Genomic DNA, 19817 nt, shown 5'->3' on the forward strand with positions numbered 1-19817 from the left:
GCTTCAGTTTCATCCCAAATAATGTCATCCCTTTTATTATTAATCCCATTTGCTCTTCTTGAAGCTCCTTGTTTCAACTCATATGTATACTGTATATTTTAAAATTTCCATCAAAATTGCTCTGTTTTCTCTTCTCATCTCAATCCTCTCTTGCTTGCTCTCTTTGCACAGTCTTTCTGTCATATATCATACAACTATTTTCCTCATTTTTATAGCAGTTAGAATAGAATAGAATTCTTTATTGGCCAAGTGTGATTGGACACACAAGGAATTTGTCTTAGGTGTATATGCTCTTAGTGTACATAAGGAGAATAAAATACATTAATCAAGAATAAAAAGATACAACACTTAGTGATAGTCAAGGTTACTAATTAGCTATCAAATCGTACTAGGAAACAAATAAAAACAATATAATTGAAAGATACAAGCAACATGGTTAGAGTAATAAGTGGGAAGAGATAGATACTAATAAGGAAGAGAAGAATAATAGTAATACAGTCTTTGTAAATTATTTGACAGTGTTTTGGGAATTAGTTGTTAAGCAGAGTGATGGCATTCGGGAAAAAGTGTCTTTGTGTCTAGTTGTTTTGGTGTGCAGTGCCCTATAGCATCTTTTTGAGGGTAGAAGTTGAAACAATTTATGACCAGGATGTGAGGGGACTCTGTAGATATGCTTGTTATCTGCATTTTCCTTCATCCATAAGTTCTTTTACTTCATCATTCCATCAATAATTCTTTTTCATGCTTCCCATGAGCATAACTCAACACATTTCTATGGCAGTCTGAAACATAAGTCTTTTTCGTTCTCTCCCAAGCCTCTTCATCATCCTCTTTATTTATGCCCACTTTTCGTTCATTCTGTTGAAAGATTAATCTGTCCTCTAATTTTTTTTAATGCAGAACTCATATTTTTTTTCAGCAGTCACTCTACTTTCCCTTCCTTGTCTTGCCTTGTTTTGTCTTCCATGTCCATAATTTCTCAATTATTCTCCATAAATTCTTGACACTGTTAAAAAAAAAAAAAAGCTCTGTCTTCCATTCAGGTTTCCAGGATGCAGGGCTATTCCATCTGTCCCTTCTCATTTGGGATTTATATGTGAAGAAAAAGTTGAAGAAGTGTAGAAAAAAAACAGGTAGGTTATAAATGGAAGTCTGCACCATCTCTGTCTCTCCTGGCCATCAACATTTCCTGGCTGAAGCAGGCAATGACTCTTAAAACAGAGGTAGCATTAGTTGCTAGTTGCAGTAAAATGCCTGGTTAAAGAAGGAGAACTATTTTTCCAAGGATATATTCTTTGTCACATATAAAAATTTCAGACTGTTTGGTCTTTGTTCGTTGCCTAAGAATCAGAGCTTTCAGTAAAAGCAGGAGAGGTTTTGGGCCCAAATGATCTCTTCCAAAAGCAGCCAAAGAACCGTTTAGAAATAAAAAATGCCTTAAAAGCAACAGTTTGGCAACAGGAAAATTAATTGTGGACATATATTAAATTCCCTGAAAATTTCCAGTCTCCTGGAGTCAGATCAAAAAGAATTTACTGGCTAAGAATGGCAATGGCGTCTTAAGAAAACCCACATGTATATTTTGGAGACTTTTTCATCATAGTTTTTTTTTTTCCTGATCGTCAGCATTCAAGTCTACCAGTACAACTAAAAGTAGTAGTATAAATCCATTTATTTGGCTTTTGTGCAGTGTTGTTGACAAAGTGCTGCTCTTCAATTGGATAAAAGTGCTGGGTTCTGATTTCTACTTATTCTTAAAGATTAATGAAACCATGGTGCTAATTCCTCACTTAACCTGTAAGGTTGTTTTGAGGGTAAGATCTAAGATGATAAGGAATCATTCCAAATCAGAATTCTATACTTCTACGACAGGGATGTCAAACTCAAGGCCCGCAGGCCAGATCAGGCCCACAGGGTGTTTAAATCTGGCCCGCAGGGCCGGCCTGGAAATAGCAGAGGACTGGCCCGCAGTGTGTCTGGCGGCCCATTTTTGGCCTGGACGGCCTCCTGCAGCACTTTGCCGGCCAAAACAGGGTACAGGGATGGCCCCTCCTTGCCACGTTTTGGCTGGCAAAGTGCTGCAAGAGGCGTCCATCCCATCTACCCCCTCCCATTCCTGGCCAGCTCACAGAGAACTACAATGCTCATCTGACCCTCAAAGAAATCCAGTTTGACACCCCTGTTCTAGGAGAATGGTTTTTTTTTTTAAAAAAATCGTTTTTGGTGTAATCCAGTTTCCAGTGGCTACTCACCTGCTGGGTTCTAGTTACAGCTGGGAAAAGATAGGCAGGGAAGGGGAAAAAAAGTCCTGAGGAAACCAGAAAGTGGCTGAGGTTTATCTCTCACAAGCAGAAGTGGAGGAAGAGGTAACATATCTCCATTGCACCACAGCAGGATGCAGAAGGAGGCCTTCAGTGACTAAACAATGATTAGGATCTTCTCCTAAAATCATCATTATTATCAGTGTAGAGAAATAGGTGCCTTGGGAAAGGCCTAGCCTAATCTGATTATCTATTAATAACTAATCAACTTAGCTATTTAAGTAGAGGAACATTGAATTATGTCAACTCACATCATCAGTCTGAAGTAACACAACTCAAATAGCACAAGATTGCCATTTCATCTGCTGTTTCTGAGAACTAAGCCAGAAAAAAAAGGTGGGGGGAATCAGAGTAGGCTTTTCTGAGTGGGAGTTAATGTGTGGGACATGAAAAAAAGGACATCTTTAGAGGATTTCTGCTTGAATATTATTTGTCCCTGAATATTTATATTTTTATTCTTTCCTCCATCAGATGTTCTTGGATTACGTATTATACTTTAAATATAGAAAAAAAAGGATAAAAAATACATAATCATAAATATCAGTACATTTTAAATATGGATGAAAGCAGCACCCTGGAGAGTAAAGACAAAGGCCTGTGTTTAAATACATTTCACCTGATAAATTTCTGTTTTGTACCTCAAAAAATCTGTTACCAGGCAAATCTTGGGGAGGGAGTTCCTCAGATTGGTTGCCAAAGCAGAAATTTCTTTCTTTTTCTTTATTTGGCATCTGTCTTCCTTGTGAAATGTATAGTTTCTCAGCTGGTTGATATGATCAAAGGTGTTCCTGTAAGAATATCATTCTTGAGCCATGTAGGACTTTGAAGGTAAATGCCCAACTTGAATTGGGTTGGACATAAGCCAGAAACAAGTACCATACTTTTCAGAGTATAAGACACACTTTTTCCCCCCTAAAAGAGGGTGGAAATATTGGTGCATTTTATACACCGAATACAGCCATTTTTGGCCTCCTGAAGCCCTGCCCCGCAAGTCCCGTTTTTGTGAAAAATGGGCCTGTTTTTCACAAAAACGGGGCACACAGAGGCTTTGGAAGGCCTGCAGAGTGCTCCTGTGGGCTGGGGAGGGCAAAACTGCCCGTTTTTGCTAAAAACAGGGCCGTTTTTGGCCTCCCCAAAACCCCCATGTGTCACGTTTTTGCCCTCCTCAGCCCCCAGGAGTACTCTGCAGGCCTCCCAAACCCTCTGCGCACCCCATTTTTGTGAAAAACAGGACACGCAGAGGGTTTGGGAGGCCTGCAGAGTGCTCCTGGGGGCTGGGGAGGGCAAAACCTTTTTTTCTTGGTTACCTCTTCAAAATCTTGGTGTGTCTTATACACCGGTGCATCTTATAGTCAGTAAATATGGTAAATCCTTATCAGTTTCAAAGCAACAGGAAAGATATGTTCCCAGAAATCCATCCTGGTTAAAATATTCCTTGCTATGCTTCCAGACCACCTGCAAGGACAACTTTATGTGGTAATCTAAAATAGAAGATTATTGGAGAATGTATAAACAGTAGCTAAATTGTCCAAAGAATGATATAATCGAAAGCACACTTTTTTTCACCGAGATTAGTTGGATTTTTAGTAACAATCCATGAACTCTGCGTAGGATGGTGCATATAATTATTCAAATTAATCTCCTCTTTACTAATAGGAATCACACCATAAAAAGCCCAAGTAATATGACATTTTGTAGACAAGGACCCATACACTGATAAGAGAAATGTAACCCATATAAATGGTCAGTTAACAGATAATATAATTCTTTATGCGTTTCCAAAATATGAATTTGTCACAATTGATTTAAAGGCAGTGGTACTTACATTTCTACCAAGACTTTACCTCTTTACTGCTCGTTCATTTCATCATAAATTCACACACTGATGCTATTACTTTAAATATCTACAATTTTGCAGCTTATCAACTATTCATTGAGGAAGCAGAGGAAGTAACATCTACAGTGGTGTCTCCCCAATGGGTGGGAGAAGTGTTAGATACATAGGTGTGTGTGTGTGTGTGTGTGTGTGTGTGTGTGAGAGAGAGAGAGAGACAGAGAGAGAGAGAGAGAGACAGAGACAGAGACAGAGACAGAGACAGAGACAGAGACAGAGACAGAGACAGACAGAGACAGAGATAGAGACAGACAGACAGAGAAACTAACCCACAGCTTGAAAAAGATATTGGTGTTAAGGTACACTGATTACTTTTTAATAATGAAGAATTCGAAGAGCCTCGGTGGTGCAGCGAAGAACCTCGGTAGTGCAGAGGACTAAGTGCTGTTAAGTGCTAGCACTTAGCTGCCAGCTGCCTGCAATTAGTGCGAGTTCAAATCTCACCAGGCTCAAGGTTGACTCAGCCTTCCATCCTTTCGAAGTAGGTAAATTGAGGACCCGGATTGTGGGGGCAATAAGCCAGCTTTGTATAGAACACTGCTGCTTAGGGGGGGGGGGGTGAAAGCCCTAATAAGCAGGTATATACATAAAAGTATGCAGACTATTGCTATAATGCATTGTAAGCTGCCCTGAGTCTACAGAGAAGGGCGGCATATAAATTGGATAAATAAATAAATAAATAAATAAATAAATAAATAAATAAATAAATAAATAAATAAATAAATAAATAAATGATTAAATTGCACAGATCTCAGTTTTGCATTGCATTTCTTGGAATTCTTTTACTAGCTTTCAAAAAGTTATGAAATGTGTCATAGTATGGTGATCAACCTGGGTGGGTTGACTCAGTAAAATTAGTTGCTAACCAACAGATTTAGACGTAATAAGAAAACTCCTTCAATTTTACACTTGCTGGTTTTGCCAGCTGGTCAGACTGTTTGATGATGATGGATCCAAAATTTTTGGAGGGGATTAGATTGGTGATTGCTCCCCCTGCCCCCGCCCCCCGGACTAATTACAGAATATTTGAAGCAGAGAAGTATGATATACTTGAGGGCTGGATGTTAGTAAAATGAAGACATAGCAAATATTACAGAAACCTGATGAAATGGATAAACTGCTTAGAAGCTTGGGAAAAAAAAGACAAGGAAGAGTGTGCTGCACTGACATAAGTTGCCGTTATGTCAAAGAACTTAAGTCCCTTAAACAGCAATTCATAAATGGAGGATACTATGGATGCTTTATCATTGCCCAAAAAAAGCATTAATGGAAGAGATTTCCTATAATCTCCTCCCTTGACCAAGAAATTAAGGAGGGCACTGAATTTTCAAGTCAGCTTCATCTATGTTTCCTGGTAAAATACACAGGAAAATTCCACTGGGGGGCAAAGTAAACTTAGAGTTAGAGTTAGGTCTCCATGAATTTAGAGAGCAAAATTGACATCGCCAATGGGTTCAGAGTGCTTGATTATGCTAAGGAGGGCAGTAACTTTTTGGATCACCCTTATCTAACTTTCCTGGTAATAGTAACAGAGTTGGAAGGGAACTTGGAGGTCATCTAGTCCAACCCCCTGCTCATGCAGGAGACCTGTACTAGGAATTTGAACCACCGAACTGCTGACCTTTCTGATCGACAAGCTCAGTGTCTTAGCCACTGAGCCACCTAGTCATATTTGGGAATACATGGGAATACATGGGAATACATGGGATACTTCCACTGGGGGGCAAATAGACATAGCGTTAGGGTTACGTCGCCATGATTTCGGAGAGCAAAATGGACATCACCAATGGATTCCGAGTGCTTGATTATGCTTCCCAAATTCATGGAGACTTTACACTAACCCTAGATGTATTTACCCCTCAATGGGATTTTCCCATGTATTTTACCAGGAAACATAGATAAGGTTGTCTTGAAAAGCCGGTGCCATCCTATGTACTCCACATCTATTGGTGATGTCCATTTTGTCCCCCAATGGGATTTTTCCATGTATTTTACAGGGAAATATAGATAAAGCTGACCTGAAAAGTCGACATCCTCCTAAGCATAATCAAGCGCTCTGAATCTGTTGGCGATGTCCATTTTGCTCTCTGAATTCATGGAGATCTACCCACCAGTGAAATTTTCCCATGTATTTTACCAGGAAACGTACATAAGGTAGGCTCAAAACGAAAACACCTTCCTAAACATAATCAAGCACTCTGAATCCATTGGCAATGTCCCTTTTGCCCTATGAGTTCATGGAGACCTAACCCTAACCCTAGGTGTATTTTCCCCACAAGATGGTTTTCCCATGTATTTTACCAGGACACGTAGATAAGGCTGACTTGAAAAGTCAGCGCCCTCCTAAGCACAATAAAATGCTCCGAATCCATTGGCGATGTCCATTTTGCTCTCAGAATGACACACCCCGGCCCGCGGTTTGCCATACCAGGGGGAGGGACCCCAGCACAGGAGGTGGGTGATGGGAAGACCGTTGCTCAAATCCTGAAGCTGCAAGCGGTGTCCCGAACCTGAAGCTGCAAGCGGTGAGCAACACGGAGCCAACGAACAGCTGATCCAGGCCGAATGCAAGCTAGCTGATGACCAGCTGATCATGGTTGCCTGCAAGCTGGCCAAGGGCTTTTGATCAACTCTGCCAGCAGCCCAATAAACAGCTGTTTGGGCCTGCCGGGTGGTTAGCTGCTCAGGAGGCAGAAGGGTGCGGCTCCAGCCTTCAAAAGCACTGGGAGGCAGACGCTCCCAGTGCAAACTTTAGTCCTTATTTTTTCAGAACTAACTGTGTGCCGAGAATCCGGCTTAATAAACTACTTGGAACTCAAAGCGAGTGGCATCCTGATTGTGGGTTGAGTCCAGAGCTTTGACTTTTGAGACAGAATTAATGAGACCTAACCCTAACCCTATGTATATTTCCCCCCAAATAGAATTTTCCCATGTATTTTACCAGGTTAGGTCTCCATGAATTCATCCGCCAAATCCACTGGCAATGTCTATTTTGCCCTTAGAATTCATGGAGCCCTAACCCTAACCCTAGGTGTATTTTCCCCGCAAGGTGATTTTCCTATGTATTTTACCAGGAAACATAGATAAGGCTGACTAATCTATGTTTCCTGGTAAAACACATGGCAAAATGACCTTGGGTGGAAAATACATGCAGGGTTAGGGTTAAGTCTCTGTGAATTTGGAGAGCAAAATGGACCTGGCCAATAGATTCAGAGTGCCTGATTATGCTTAGGAGGGCGCCAACTTTTCGAATCAGCCTTATCTACGTGGTAAAATACATGGGAAAATCACCTTGTGGAGAAAATATACCTATAGTTAGAGTTAGGTCTCTATGTATTCATAGAGCAAAATGGACATTGCCAAGCAATTCGGAGTCCTTGATTATGCTTAGGAGGTTGCGGACTTTTCGAGACAGCCTTATCTACATTTCCCGGTAAAATACATGGAAAAATCCTACTGGGGGGTTGGGGAATACACTAGGGTTAGGATTAGGTTTCCATGAATTTAGAAATCAAAATGGATATCATGAACAGATTCAGAGTGCCTGATTTTGCTTAGGAGGGCACCGACTTATGTACGTTTCCTGGTAAAATACATGGGAAAATCACCTTGTGGGGAAAATACACCTAGGGTTAGGGTTAGGTCTCCAAGAATTCAGAGAGCAAAATGGACATCACCAACGGATTATGCTTGGGAGGTCAGCCACTTTTCGAGACAGATTTATCTAAGTTTCCTGGTGGCTCAGCAGACTGATAGCATTGTGATTAACACCAGCCGTCTGCAATTACTGTAAGTTCGAATCTCACCAGGCTCAAGGTTGACTCAGCCTTCCATCCTTTCTAAGGTAGGTAAATTGAGGACCCAGTTTGTGGGGGCAATAAGCTGACTTTGTATAAATATACAAAAGTATGAAGGCTATTGCTTAACGCATTGTAAGCCGCCCTGAGTCTCCGGAGAAGGGCGGCATATAAATCAAATTAAAAAAAAAAAATACATGGGAAAATCCCATTGAGTGGCAAATACAGAGAGAAATGAAATTTGAGATATATCTGAAGAAGATAACAGTGATAATTGTTGAGTTTGATCATCCTCACATAAATTGGAGATATTATTTTCCTGGATGCAATAAAGCAATCAGATTTCCAATACTCTAAATGATAGGAGTGAGATTTGGAGAAGCACAAAGAACATTTGAACACAAAATAACAACATTTTTCAAATATATTTGGAACAGGAAATTGACCTGGGAAACCATTGGATCATTGGATGATGTGGTAGTTTATTAAAATGTATTATATATAGCCTACTTTCCTTCCAAGAGCTCAGGGAACTATTTAGAGCATTGACTTCTTCATTTCCCCCCACAATAACTCTCCTATAAGATGTTGAAACTTTAAAAAGAGTGCAGAGAAGAGCAACAAAAATGATTAGGGGACTGAAAGGTAAAACGTATGAAGAACGGTTGCAGGAACTGGGTATGTCTAGTTTAATGAGAAGAAGGACTAGGGGTGACATGATAGCAGTGTTCCAATATCTGAGGGGCTGCCACAAAGAAGAGGGAGTCAATCTATTCTCTAAAGCACCTGAGTGCTTTAGAACAAGAAGCAATGGATGGAAACTAATCAAGGAGAGAAGCAACTTGGAACCAAGGAGAAATTTCCTGATAGTTAGAAGAATTAATCAGTGGAACAACTTGCCTCCAGAAGTTGTAGGTGCTCCAAATTGGAAGTTTTTAAGAAGAAACTGGACAATGATTTGTCTGAAATGGTATAGGGTTTCCTGCTTGAGCAATGGGTCGGACTAGAAGATAAAATGGAAAAAAAATGTTAAAAAGTTATGATATTTATATAGTTCCTTACCACGCACATCTAAATTATATTAAAGTAACCAAAATATCTTTACAATCCCCAAGGCATGTCACAACCTTTGAGCACTCCTAATGTTTGGAAATTGAAAAATTTGTCATGCCTTAATCCTTCAAGATCCCTTCCAACTCTGTTATTCTGTTATTCTATACTGTAGCTTGGGTTGGGAATAGCTGAGTGACCCATAGTCACTGATTAACAATTTTCATGGGTGTGGGTAGACTTCAACGTGGATCTCCTTAGTCCTAGTCCAGGGCCTTAACCATTACACTAGACTGGCTGGAAGGTAGGGAAATATTGGTGAAATGGAACTAATTCTTCACTCATTCAGTTATCAAATTTATATAGCTGCCGATCTCACAAATTTCACTCTGGGCAGAGCACAATAAAAAAATCCCTAGAAAATAAATACCAAAACATTCCACAATAAAAAAAAATTATTTATTTAAAAGCCTAAAAGACAGCATCTTTGGTGTTACAAACAATGTAGCCATCTCAGCAATTCTCCTTTACTTTCCATGTTCAGTGACATATTTTGAGGGACTTCGGGAAAAATGCCAAGAATGAGTTCACGTTACTCTCTTCATTGCTAAGGATCTAATACAAATACCGATGCCTGAACCAGCTTTTTCAAGAAAAATATAGGACAAACAGAGATAAATAGAGGTAATGAGTGCCGAAATTATAAGTCAAATTAACCAACTAAAAATAAATCTTTAGGCTCACCCCAGAGTTTTTGAAGAACTTAAATATGAAATCGCTGATCTTTTTGCTAAAATATGAATCTTCCATTTAATCTTGGCATTTATCCTTGAAAAAGGAAAATAGCTATTGAGATCACAATTTTTAAAAATGGATTTAGGGGCAATGTAAGAAACTTAACATCTGGAGAAAATTGCTGATATTATTAAAGATGAAATAATCATATAACTAGAAGAAGGAGTCTTGTTGAAAAGAAACTAACATAGCTTCCACAAAAGTAAGTCAAGTCTCACTTCCCTTTTAGTTTGAAGGAATCAACAAGTACATAGACAAGAATAACCCAGTAAGTATTTTCTACTTAAGAGTTTCAAGGCTCCTTTGACAAAGTCTCCCACCAAGGATTCCAGAGGAAACTGGCAACCAATTAAAATTTTTTTGGCTGTTGCCAGTTTATATTTAAGTGATCATCCACTTAGACTCCAAGGTCCATTACTGTTTTTGAGCCAGGTTTCGCCTAATCTATACTTGTACCTTTGGCCATTTACCAAATCTGATTGATTGATTGGACAAGTAAAGAAGAATAAATGGACAATTCTCACACTGGTAAAGTGTGTGTAACATGAGGTCCTTTATTGTTGGTACTATTCTTTTTAATCTGCTTATAAATTACCTGCAGTTGAGCAATAAGGCTGCTTTGCTGATGAAACCAAACTGCTTAAGGTGGTAAAATAAAAAATGGATTGTTAAGAATCTTGCCAAATGTGATGAATTAGCTTCAAAATGGCAAGGACAGTTCACTGTAAATAAGTATACAGTGAGATATGTTAGAATAAAAAAAAATCCATATTTCATTAATGAGACCTGAACTGGTAATGGTTGGCCAGGAAAGGGATCTTAGACTCATGGCAGACAATTCAATGAAAAAGTCAACCCACTGTGCAGCTCCTGTAAAAAAAAAAAAACAACCCCACACGCACGCACACACAAACCCCATAAAAGAACACAATTCCGTGTTTGAAATTGGAATTGAGAATAGAACTTTCAATATAATAATGTTCTAATACATTTATGTGTCAAGAACACATTTGAAGAATCGTAGGCAGTTCAAGTTAGCAATCCAAAATGATGTTATAGAGTTTGAAAAGCTGCAAAAATGACAACCAAACTGATTAACAGAGCGAAGCAGCTCCCTTACGAGAAAAGACTACAGCAATCACCAGCCAGGACTGTTTGGCCTTGAATCAAGGAAATAAGCATGCAGGGTGAGGGGAGACAAGCATGCAAGATGTTGTGAATTTTTCTTCTTCATTCACAATATAATAATTCAAAACCAGCTTCTGAATTAAAGGCAGAGAAACATGGGGCCAGCAAACTACTTTATTACACAGTGCATAGTTAAATTCTGGAATTCACTGCCAGCATTTGTAGTAACAGCAACCAGTTTAGATGGGATGGCTCAGGTTCACAAGATTAGATAATCAGTGACTACTAATGCTGATGACTGTTTATTACCTTTTGAATCACAGCTTGCTGTAATACCGAATGCTGGGAAGTGATAGCGGAGAGGGGTAATTTATTTATTTACTGAATATCTAAGGTCATGGGACCCCATAATGATTCTGGGTGGCGTATAATACTGAAAACAGTCAAAAACAATATAAAGAGGAAGGAAGGTGCACTAAAACACCCAACCTAAAGATAAACTATTCCATTAAGAGGCCCAGCTGGTGGAAAAGGTAGGTAGGGACTGTGTGGATCTCTGTGGAAATGCTGTTACCTGGACTCCATTGAATGGAATTGTTTAATGGAGGGACTCCGGCACATGCTAATTCTGTTTGACAGTAAGGGCAGGCAGAAGCTACAGGAGATAAATGGTCCCTCAGATAACAAAAAGCCCCTTGCCATGAAGAGTTTTAGAGCTGATCATCACTATTTTGAATTGTATCTGACAGCCAGCTAGTAACCATTGCAGCTCATGAAGCAGAGGAATTACATCATTGTGGCATATCCATCATTTCCTGTGCCACTGCATTCTGGACCAGTTCCAGTTTCAGTGGGGTAGCCATGGGCCTCCAGGTCCAAGAATGAGTGCAATTGATACATAAGAGAGCTCTGTGCAAAGATCTCCTGGCCCTGCTTTTCTGTGACAAGTACACAAGTCCAGCAAAGTTGAACACTTCCAAATAGAAGGACAATCTGGACCAGATGGTCCAAATAACCGCAACCACTCAGTTTTCCTTGGGTTGTTCCCGAATCTATTCCTCCCTATCCTGCCTCCCAAAGCCTCCTGCCACTGGACCAAGGGTGAAAATATACTCCTGTTCTCCAAATATGCATTCAGTTGTCCATCCCATCGAGATACACGGAATGCTGGATAAGGTGAAGCAATGGACGGATTCAACCAAGGCCTTTAGAAGGGCCCATTGAAGTTTCAAGTATACATCCACTCTGGATCAGATTCGGCTGCTAGCACAACCCTAAGAAGCTAACCAGCCTGTGCGTGTGTGGTTGTGGTTGTGTGGGTGAGTGAGCAGCTGACCCTATTCTGGGTTGCAAGAAAAAGGCTGCAATCACAGGTTATTTAGCGTGAACATTCCTCAGAAGTCGTCCAAGTATACATTATGCATGAGGAGCGAAGCCCTCTTTCACCCTCCGTTAGGCAAGGGTGCCAGCGACGGGACGAAATTATTCCGCATACTTTCTTACTTTCTCGTTCGTGGGCGGGCAAGAGAGATTACATGGTCCTTCGGCCCTCCCTCCCTCCCTTCCTTCCTTCCTTCCTTTCTTTCTCTTTCTTTCTTCTTCTTTCTTTCTTTCTTTCTTTCTTTTTCTTTCTTTCCTTCCTTCCTTCTTCCCTTCCCTTCCCTTCCTCTTTTCTTTTCTTTTCTTTTCTTCATTTCATTTCATTATTTCTTTTCTTTTCTTTTCTTTTTAATTTCTTTTCATTTCATTATTTCTTTTCTTTTCTTTTCTTTTCTTTTCTTTTCTTTTCTTTTCTTTTCTTTTCTTCATTTCATTTCATTTCATTTCATTTCATTATTTCTTTTCTTTTCTTTTCTTTTCTTTTCTTTTTTTTCATTTCATTTCATTATTTCTTTTCTTTTCTTTTCTTTTCTTTTCTTTTCTTTTCTTTTCTTTTCTTTTCTTTCCTTTCCTTTCCTTTCCTTTCGACTTCTTGGCGTGAGGCGGTGCGCAAGAAAGCTACCGGAGCGCCTGAGGTCTGACTGAGCTGTGGGCGGCGGGTGAAGGTGGGCGGCGCGCCGCGGTGCGCGCGTGTGGGTATTGCCTGACTCCCGTCCGTCCGCCCGCCCGCCTCCCTCCCTCCCTCGCTCCAGCCTCCTCTCTGACTCCGCTTCGCCTCCTGCCTGCCTGCCTGCTTTTCCCAGGCGGCGCTCCTTGAGGCAACCGCCAAGGCAGAGCAACGCGGAGCAGGCGGAGCTGGGGGCGGGTGGAGGCGGAGGCGTCTGCTGGGGGGCGGAGGGGGGGGCAGGATGCGCCCGGCCCTGAGAGGCGATATAAAGCGTCGCGCCTCTCCCAGTCGCTTCGCCTGCAACGTCCACGGATCTTAGCTGTGGTGGCGGCCGTCGCTCTCCCGCGCTTTCCGTGGAGCCCTGCGTCCTGACCAGTCTATGGTGTTTCCTGGAGCCCCCAGCACCGTCATGTCGCGCTCGGAAGAGGTGCACAGGGTCACCGAGAATGTCTACAAGGTTAGAGAGGCGATCGTCTTCGGGAAGAGGGAACAGGGGTCGGGCTCGGGCATCGGGCTGTGCCGCGCCCGTGGCGTTTGGAGCAACTTCCCGTCGCGTCCCGGGCTGCGCCGGAGTCCTTTTGGCCGTGGCGGGACTTTGGTGCACTCTTCTTCCACCGCCGCTCGGCCGCGTCTGGCAGCGATGCCTGCTCGTTTTCCTTTGTGTGCTTTGCGGAGTGGCGATCACCTGTTGCAGGGTTTTGTGTACCTTTCCTAGCTCGCACTTCTCACCCGGGACGCCCCCCTCCCTCCCTCCCCCCGCTCTTCAGACCTGTTTATCGGCGGGTGTCTTTTTCACCTTGAAGCAAATTCTGTTTTTGTGGTTTTTTTTTTTTGTTTTTTTTTAAACCTAACCGAATAAATCTACTGTATCTTCCTTGTATTCTGCCGCCCAGCGCTTGGCTGTCTTGCTTTCTCTCGTGCCTCGACATTGATCGTTTCGTAATTGCCAAAAAGAATATATAACCCAGTTCCACCTAAACTCCTTCGCGGCTTTTCCCCCCCTTTTTTCCTTTCTTTCTTGCGAGGTCTGTGGAGACTTGATTGAAAACCATATTTCCTGGGGCGAGAAGAGAATGTGTGCGTTTGTGTGTGTGTGTGTGAGCGATTCGCGGGTGTGTATGAGTTTCCCTGGGAAAAGGGGGGAGCGAACCATAAAGAACAGGCTAATTTGCCAAACAAGCGAGAAAGCAGCAACTCTAATCTCCTCTTTTAGAGCTCGTTTTTAGTATGGTGTACTTGTAGGTTTGCTTCAAAAGAATTCCAGTTTTTATAGGCAAAGAACAGCGTTTAGCTTCTTCCTTCTACCTGGCTAATTATCCACTGCATTGGTCTGAAGCTTTACTTGCTCTCTATCAGGTATTCCTGGGGAGGAAACACCATCCCTTTATTTAAAATTAAGATTGGTTGTCTTCCTTCTCTGTGCCTTTTTTGCCTCTCCTCTGCCCTCTCCTTTGTAATATCCAAATAGGGGAGAAATAGATTTTGTCCTTAAAAAGGGGTGGGAAAAGATAGCTTATGTAAGAGTACAGGTGATTTGTATGTGGGAGTATATTTTTTTTTTAAATAACGTATTTCTTTTTGTATTAAAATGAAAACCAATGTTCTACATTGGATTCTTTATTGTTCTGGTTGGAAAATTCATTCTGGGGGAAAAAAATGCTAAAGGACAGAAACAACCCTTCCCTCCATGTCAACACATACTTCCTGGTACATGATTCTGTGGTTAAAAAAAAAATTCCATCCTTTCTTTGCTTTTGATGTGGTTTCTAATGGAATGCAATGATCTTAAAAAGGACTTCTGCATTCAGAATTGTAAAAGTCCCAGGGCACTGGTAACGTTACAGAGTTGGATTCCTCTAAAAAGCTGAGATCTCTCTACATGTTTGTAGGTATTTGTGGTTTCCGTAGAAGCTGTTCTGAGGTTTCTGTGGAATAGAAAATGCTCCCCTTCTAAACTGTTTCTCTGCTAGGTGAAATCACTGCTCCCAGCATGGCATGTTAGTTGCATGAATAGACATCTTTTTTTCCTTTCAGTGGTGTCATTTTAATTTTTACATTATTGGGTTCATTGGTTGTATTTTAATTGGTATGACCAATTGGTAATTGGTAAGAAATAGGTTATTTTAAAAAGGAAGGTAGATTCATATTGGAACATAATTCTAGGAGGGCATAAGATGCCAATTACACAAAAACAACCATTATTACACTTATTGAGTTAATAGCTAGTTGGCTAGCATGTCATTCAAAAGCATTTATCCCTTAGTAAGCAAGGAACTGCTAATTCAGGTGGTTCTTCATGGCTTATTTGCATGAAGTGCAATAATTTAGCTGATGCCTAATCCAGTGCTACATGTAAATAGGTCTGTACTATTTACCACCTGCACATATGTCACATGCAGAAATCATAGCCTGAGAGCACAGATGGTGCTGTCGGGGGCGGAGGGGGGGAAGAGGGTGAGAGAGAAAGAGAGCTGTTGATGGAAGTCTTCCAACACAATGTCATACTTGAAAGAACAAGTATACTTTCTATCTTGGGCATGGAACCAAGTATATTGGAGTTGGCATATGGTTGTTTGCCCTGACCCCCTTGTCCCTAATGTGCATGGGAACATTGGAGTAACTTCTGTGTTTTTGTCAAATGTTAGAGTGTGTGCATTTGAAAACACTGTTTGGCCCTGTTTTCCAGTTACAGATACTGTACTTCAACAAGAAATATCATTAGGCCAGTAATTTGTTCTGTGTTATATCTTCTTCTTTTTTTCGTATTAATGACGCTTTGAAATTTTTATCTCTCAGACATCTTACTGAAAACATTCTTTTAAATTAATATGTTCTACTTCAGTAGACCCCTGCGAACCACACTTAATCAAATCTTATTTAACTTAGGAATGTAATGCAGGCTGTCATGCATTAAACTAGATCTAGTTACTGTGTTGTCTGGGGTCAGCCTCTGTTCCTTCATTTAAATTAGTGTAACATTAAGTTATCTAGGAGAAGAACGAGGCGTCTAAAGTATTAGACTCCCACCGTTTAACCCTGTGTGATATTGAAAAGCATTCTTTCTTTTTGTTCTTTGTCGTAGCTTTTTTGCCTATTTTGATATAAAGTCATCCTTGGCCATTTCAGGTTCTGTCTTTCAGCAAGACCTACTCTGCTCCCTTCCTTTCTTGGTTTTTTAATGAACAAGTTTATGTACTGTAATTTTTGGATCCAAATAACTTTGAAAGCAGCCCCCCAACGCAATAATTTTTAATGTTGAATAATATCTGCTCCCTGCAACAAGGAGGGAAATGCTTTTTAAAATAGTGGATTAAGAGCTCTTGAAACCCATTGTGCAAAGTTAATTTTCAAGAGGACTTAATTTTATCATGATTAACACCCATATATTCATGTTTTGATAGAGTCCAGTCATAGAGGGGCATATATTGTTTTGGTTTTTATAGAAGATAGAAATGCTTTTGAATTAACGCTTAAGATCTATGCAGTTTTCTTGGTAGCTCTGCCTTCTCGTGGAATGTTTCTTATCTGTAAATCTGGGATTTCCAAGTGGTCCTCTATCTAAGGACAATCAAAGTTGGCCTTGTTGAGTTTTGGAGAGCACCCTAAGTCAGCAACAGGGTGCTGCCTATGGTTTTTAATGCCATAGTCCTAAATAGTTATTATTTGTAATAAGGGATGTTAATTGTCATTTGAAACTTATTGAAAGATAAATATAGATCTGATTACAATTGTGTTGGTACAGTACTTGGAGAAGCTTCCCTGGTCCAAGGGCTGGATTTACATACCATGCTAAACCAATATTAGGCAATCTTTTGGTTGCCATTGACTACCTTTAATACCTTTGATGAGTTTAAATGCAGTGGCTCTAGCAATAATGCCAAATGGATATGAATGGTTTGTGCATGGAGGAAGAATCAGAATTTACCATTTCCTGCCCAGATTTGGGTTGCCAAGCCTTCAGGGTAGATTAGATTAGGTCACTGCTTGTCAAGCGCCAGGGAAATCAGGAGATCCAGGCTGTTCAAATGGGTATAAAGCAGGGATGAAATGCTCCTGTTCGGACCGGATCGGGTCCGATCCGGTAGCGATTGTGGCAGGTGGTTTGAAGAACCGGTAGCAATGGCGGTGCAAGGCTCTGCCCACCCACCCAAGTGTCGTTACTTCCTGTTTTTAACCAGGAAGTAATGTGTTTTTTACCCTCTATGCATGTGCAGAAGGTTTTGTGCATGCGTAGAGGGTCTGTGCGTGTATGTGATGTGTGCGGTGCATCCACTTCTGAACTGGTAAGGAAGGTAAGTAGATTTCACCCCTGGCATAAAGATTTATTGCAAGCTTCAACTCTCTGCAAGAATCTGAACTACTAACGACCCAAGTAAGTTGGCGGTAGGTAAGAGTAGAAGGCTGGAATTAGATCTCTTTGTGGGTGTGAAGAGACTCATGACTGATGACATCTTTGACCTCTCCCTCGGGCTCAGTCTGGTCATCTCCTATACTTCTATTTCTATTACAAAGCTACAATAACAGAATCTTTCGAGGCTGAATGAGCTTCCCTTCTCTTCTCTCTTTTTTTATTTTTGAGAAGGTCTTGTCTGAAATATTTGCTTAGGTTCCATTACTACCCTGGACTCTGTCATCTTTTATGTGACTGTTGGCTTGGTAGCAGCTCTTCTTCCTGTTCCTGAAGGCCATTCCTTCTGACTTTACAGCAGTTTGTGATTTTTTTTTCTTTATTGGCCAAAGTCTGTTGTAGGGATTACACTCCCCCTCAAAATTAGTAGAAGACTATAGTGTTGTTTGGGACAATGACATGTTACCCTTTTCTACACTAAGGCAGTACTTGTCTACAACTGGTTTATCCAACAAGCTCTAATGTCTTAAACCAAAATGGCAGAAGTCAGCTCAAGGCAGAGTACAATGTATGTACTCTATCAGGGTGATTTGTAAACCATGTATTACAGCTTAGCAATGACTCACTGTTTCTCCTTGCAAGGGTTTGCTGAGTATGCAGCCACTGCAGTGGACCCTAGGATTCTGCAGAGATGTACAGTGCTGCATCCCTCACCACTGGCCATGCAGCCTAGGCAGTCAGTTGGGAGTTATACCAAGTAGAAATAATTCTATGTGCTGCATGGTATAGGTCTCCATTTGCTTAAGCATTAAGAAACAGCCATGAAGCTATATGAAACTGTTCCCATGCTGCAATGGAATACGTTTGGCAAGCAAGATAAAGGGTATCGCTGTCTTCTATGTTAGGTGCAGATTATTAAATTTATCTCTAAATCAAAACTGTGTAATAATAGGTTGCTGCACTGAAACATAACAAAATAACAGAGGTGGAAGGGAACTTGGAGATCTTCTGGTCCAACCCCTTTCTCAGGCAGGAAACCCTACAACCAGACAAATGGTTGTCCAATCTCTTCTTAAAAATCTCCAGTGTTGGAGTACCTACAACTTCTGGAAGCAAGTCATTCCATTGATTAATTCTTCTAACTGTCAGGAAATCTCTCCTTAGTTCTAGGTTGCTTCTCTCCTTCACTAATTGTCTTATATTTCTTAGTGTTATAAATATCCCTTTTTTAACTGTAGGAAAAAATAATTGGAAATGCCCATTGCAGGTCTTAAACTTTCTTCCTGGCATATACACTGTTTATATCTACTCCATGCCTATTTATTTATTTGTTTGTTTGTTTGTTTGTCAAACATGTACAAGATAGCAGGTATGAATATGAACATGGACATGAACAAGGGAAATGAATACAAATAAATGGGGAGAGTAGGACAGGGACAGTAGGCACACTGGTGCGCTTATGCACGTCCCCTTTACGGATCTCTTAGGAATGGGGTGAGGTCCACAGTAGACAGTTTAAGGTTGAAGCTGTGAGGGTTTGAGGATGTAACAACGGAGTCGGGTAGAGCATTCCAGGCGTTGACCACTCTGTTGCTGAAGTTGTATTTTCCAAATCGAGTTTGGAGTGGTTTACCTTGAGTTTGTATCGATTATTTGCCCGTGTATTATTGAGGTTCAAGTTGAAGAAGTTGACAGATAAGACGTTGTAGCAGACAATTTTGTGTACTGTGCTTAGATCAGACCGCAGGTGGCGCAGTTCTAGATTATCCAAGCCCAAAATTTCAAGCCTGGTGGCATAAGGGATTCTATTGTGAGTAGAGGAGTGGAGTACTCTTCTTGTGAAATATCTCTGGACCCGCTCATTGATTCAGCCAACAGCCAAACTGAACTAAGGTTTAACTAAACTAAGGTTTAACATTGACTGGTAGAGTTTAACAGAGAAACAGTCAAGCTGCTCACATCTTGTTTACTTGCTGTGTTATTTCATACCACACTTAATCTCCTGCACAGCTGTGGTCAGCTTGCTCACTTTCCAGTAGCATCTTCCACAGTAATGTTGGGTTTGATCCTCAGAGGTGTGATTGTAGCAGTACAAAAGAAGAAAGTTGTATATATGCCTCAGATGAGTCTTAAGTAACCTTGTGAATGAAATTGCCTTCTTTCTTTTGACATTCTAAGGATCAGCCTCATAGTAGTATCCTTATTGGCTTGTTTTAAGAATACATACCGTATTTTTCAGAGTATAAGATGCACCCTTTTCCCCAAAAAAAGAGGGTGAAAATCTGGGTGCATCTTATACTCCAAATGTAGTGCCGAAGGTTTCAGAGGCTGAAAAAAGCATCAGAAATGAAGCTTCAGAAAAAAAGCCCCCAAACAGAGCTTCAGAAAAAAAGCCTCAGAAACAGAGCTTCAGAGGCTTTTTTTCTGAAGCTCTGTT

At 40.8% G+C, this 19817-nt stretch overlaps 1 protein-coding gene across 2 annotated transcripts in view; it reads left to right on the forward strand.

Annotated features, from left to right (window-relative positions):
* The first annotated feature begins 13408 nt into the window (after positions 1–13408).
* The window catches only part of BAIAP2 (BAR/IMD domain containing adaptor protein 2), a 178682-nt gene continuing 172273 nt past the window's right edge, over positions 13409–19817 (forward strand). For both annotated transcript variants that reach the window (XM_070934710.1, XM_070934709.1), the window contains exon 1: positions 13409–13489. In XM_070934710.1, coding sequence (XP_070790811.1) covers positions 13412–13489 — 78 coding nt within the window. In that variant the 5' untranslated portion in view covers positions 13409–13411. The remainder of the gene's footprint in view (positions 13490–19817) is intronic.

This window comes from Pituophis catenifer, unplaced genomic scaffold (assembly GCF_029215685.1).
Source record: "Pituophis catenifer annectens isolate HBS135680 unplaced genomic scaffold, rPitCat1.0.hap2 SCAF_2, whole genome shotgun sequence".
Taxonomy (NCBI): Eukaryota; Metazoa; Chordata; class Lepidosauria; order Squamata; family Colubridae; genus Pituophis; species Pituophis catenifer.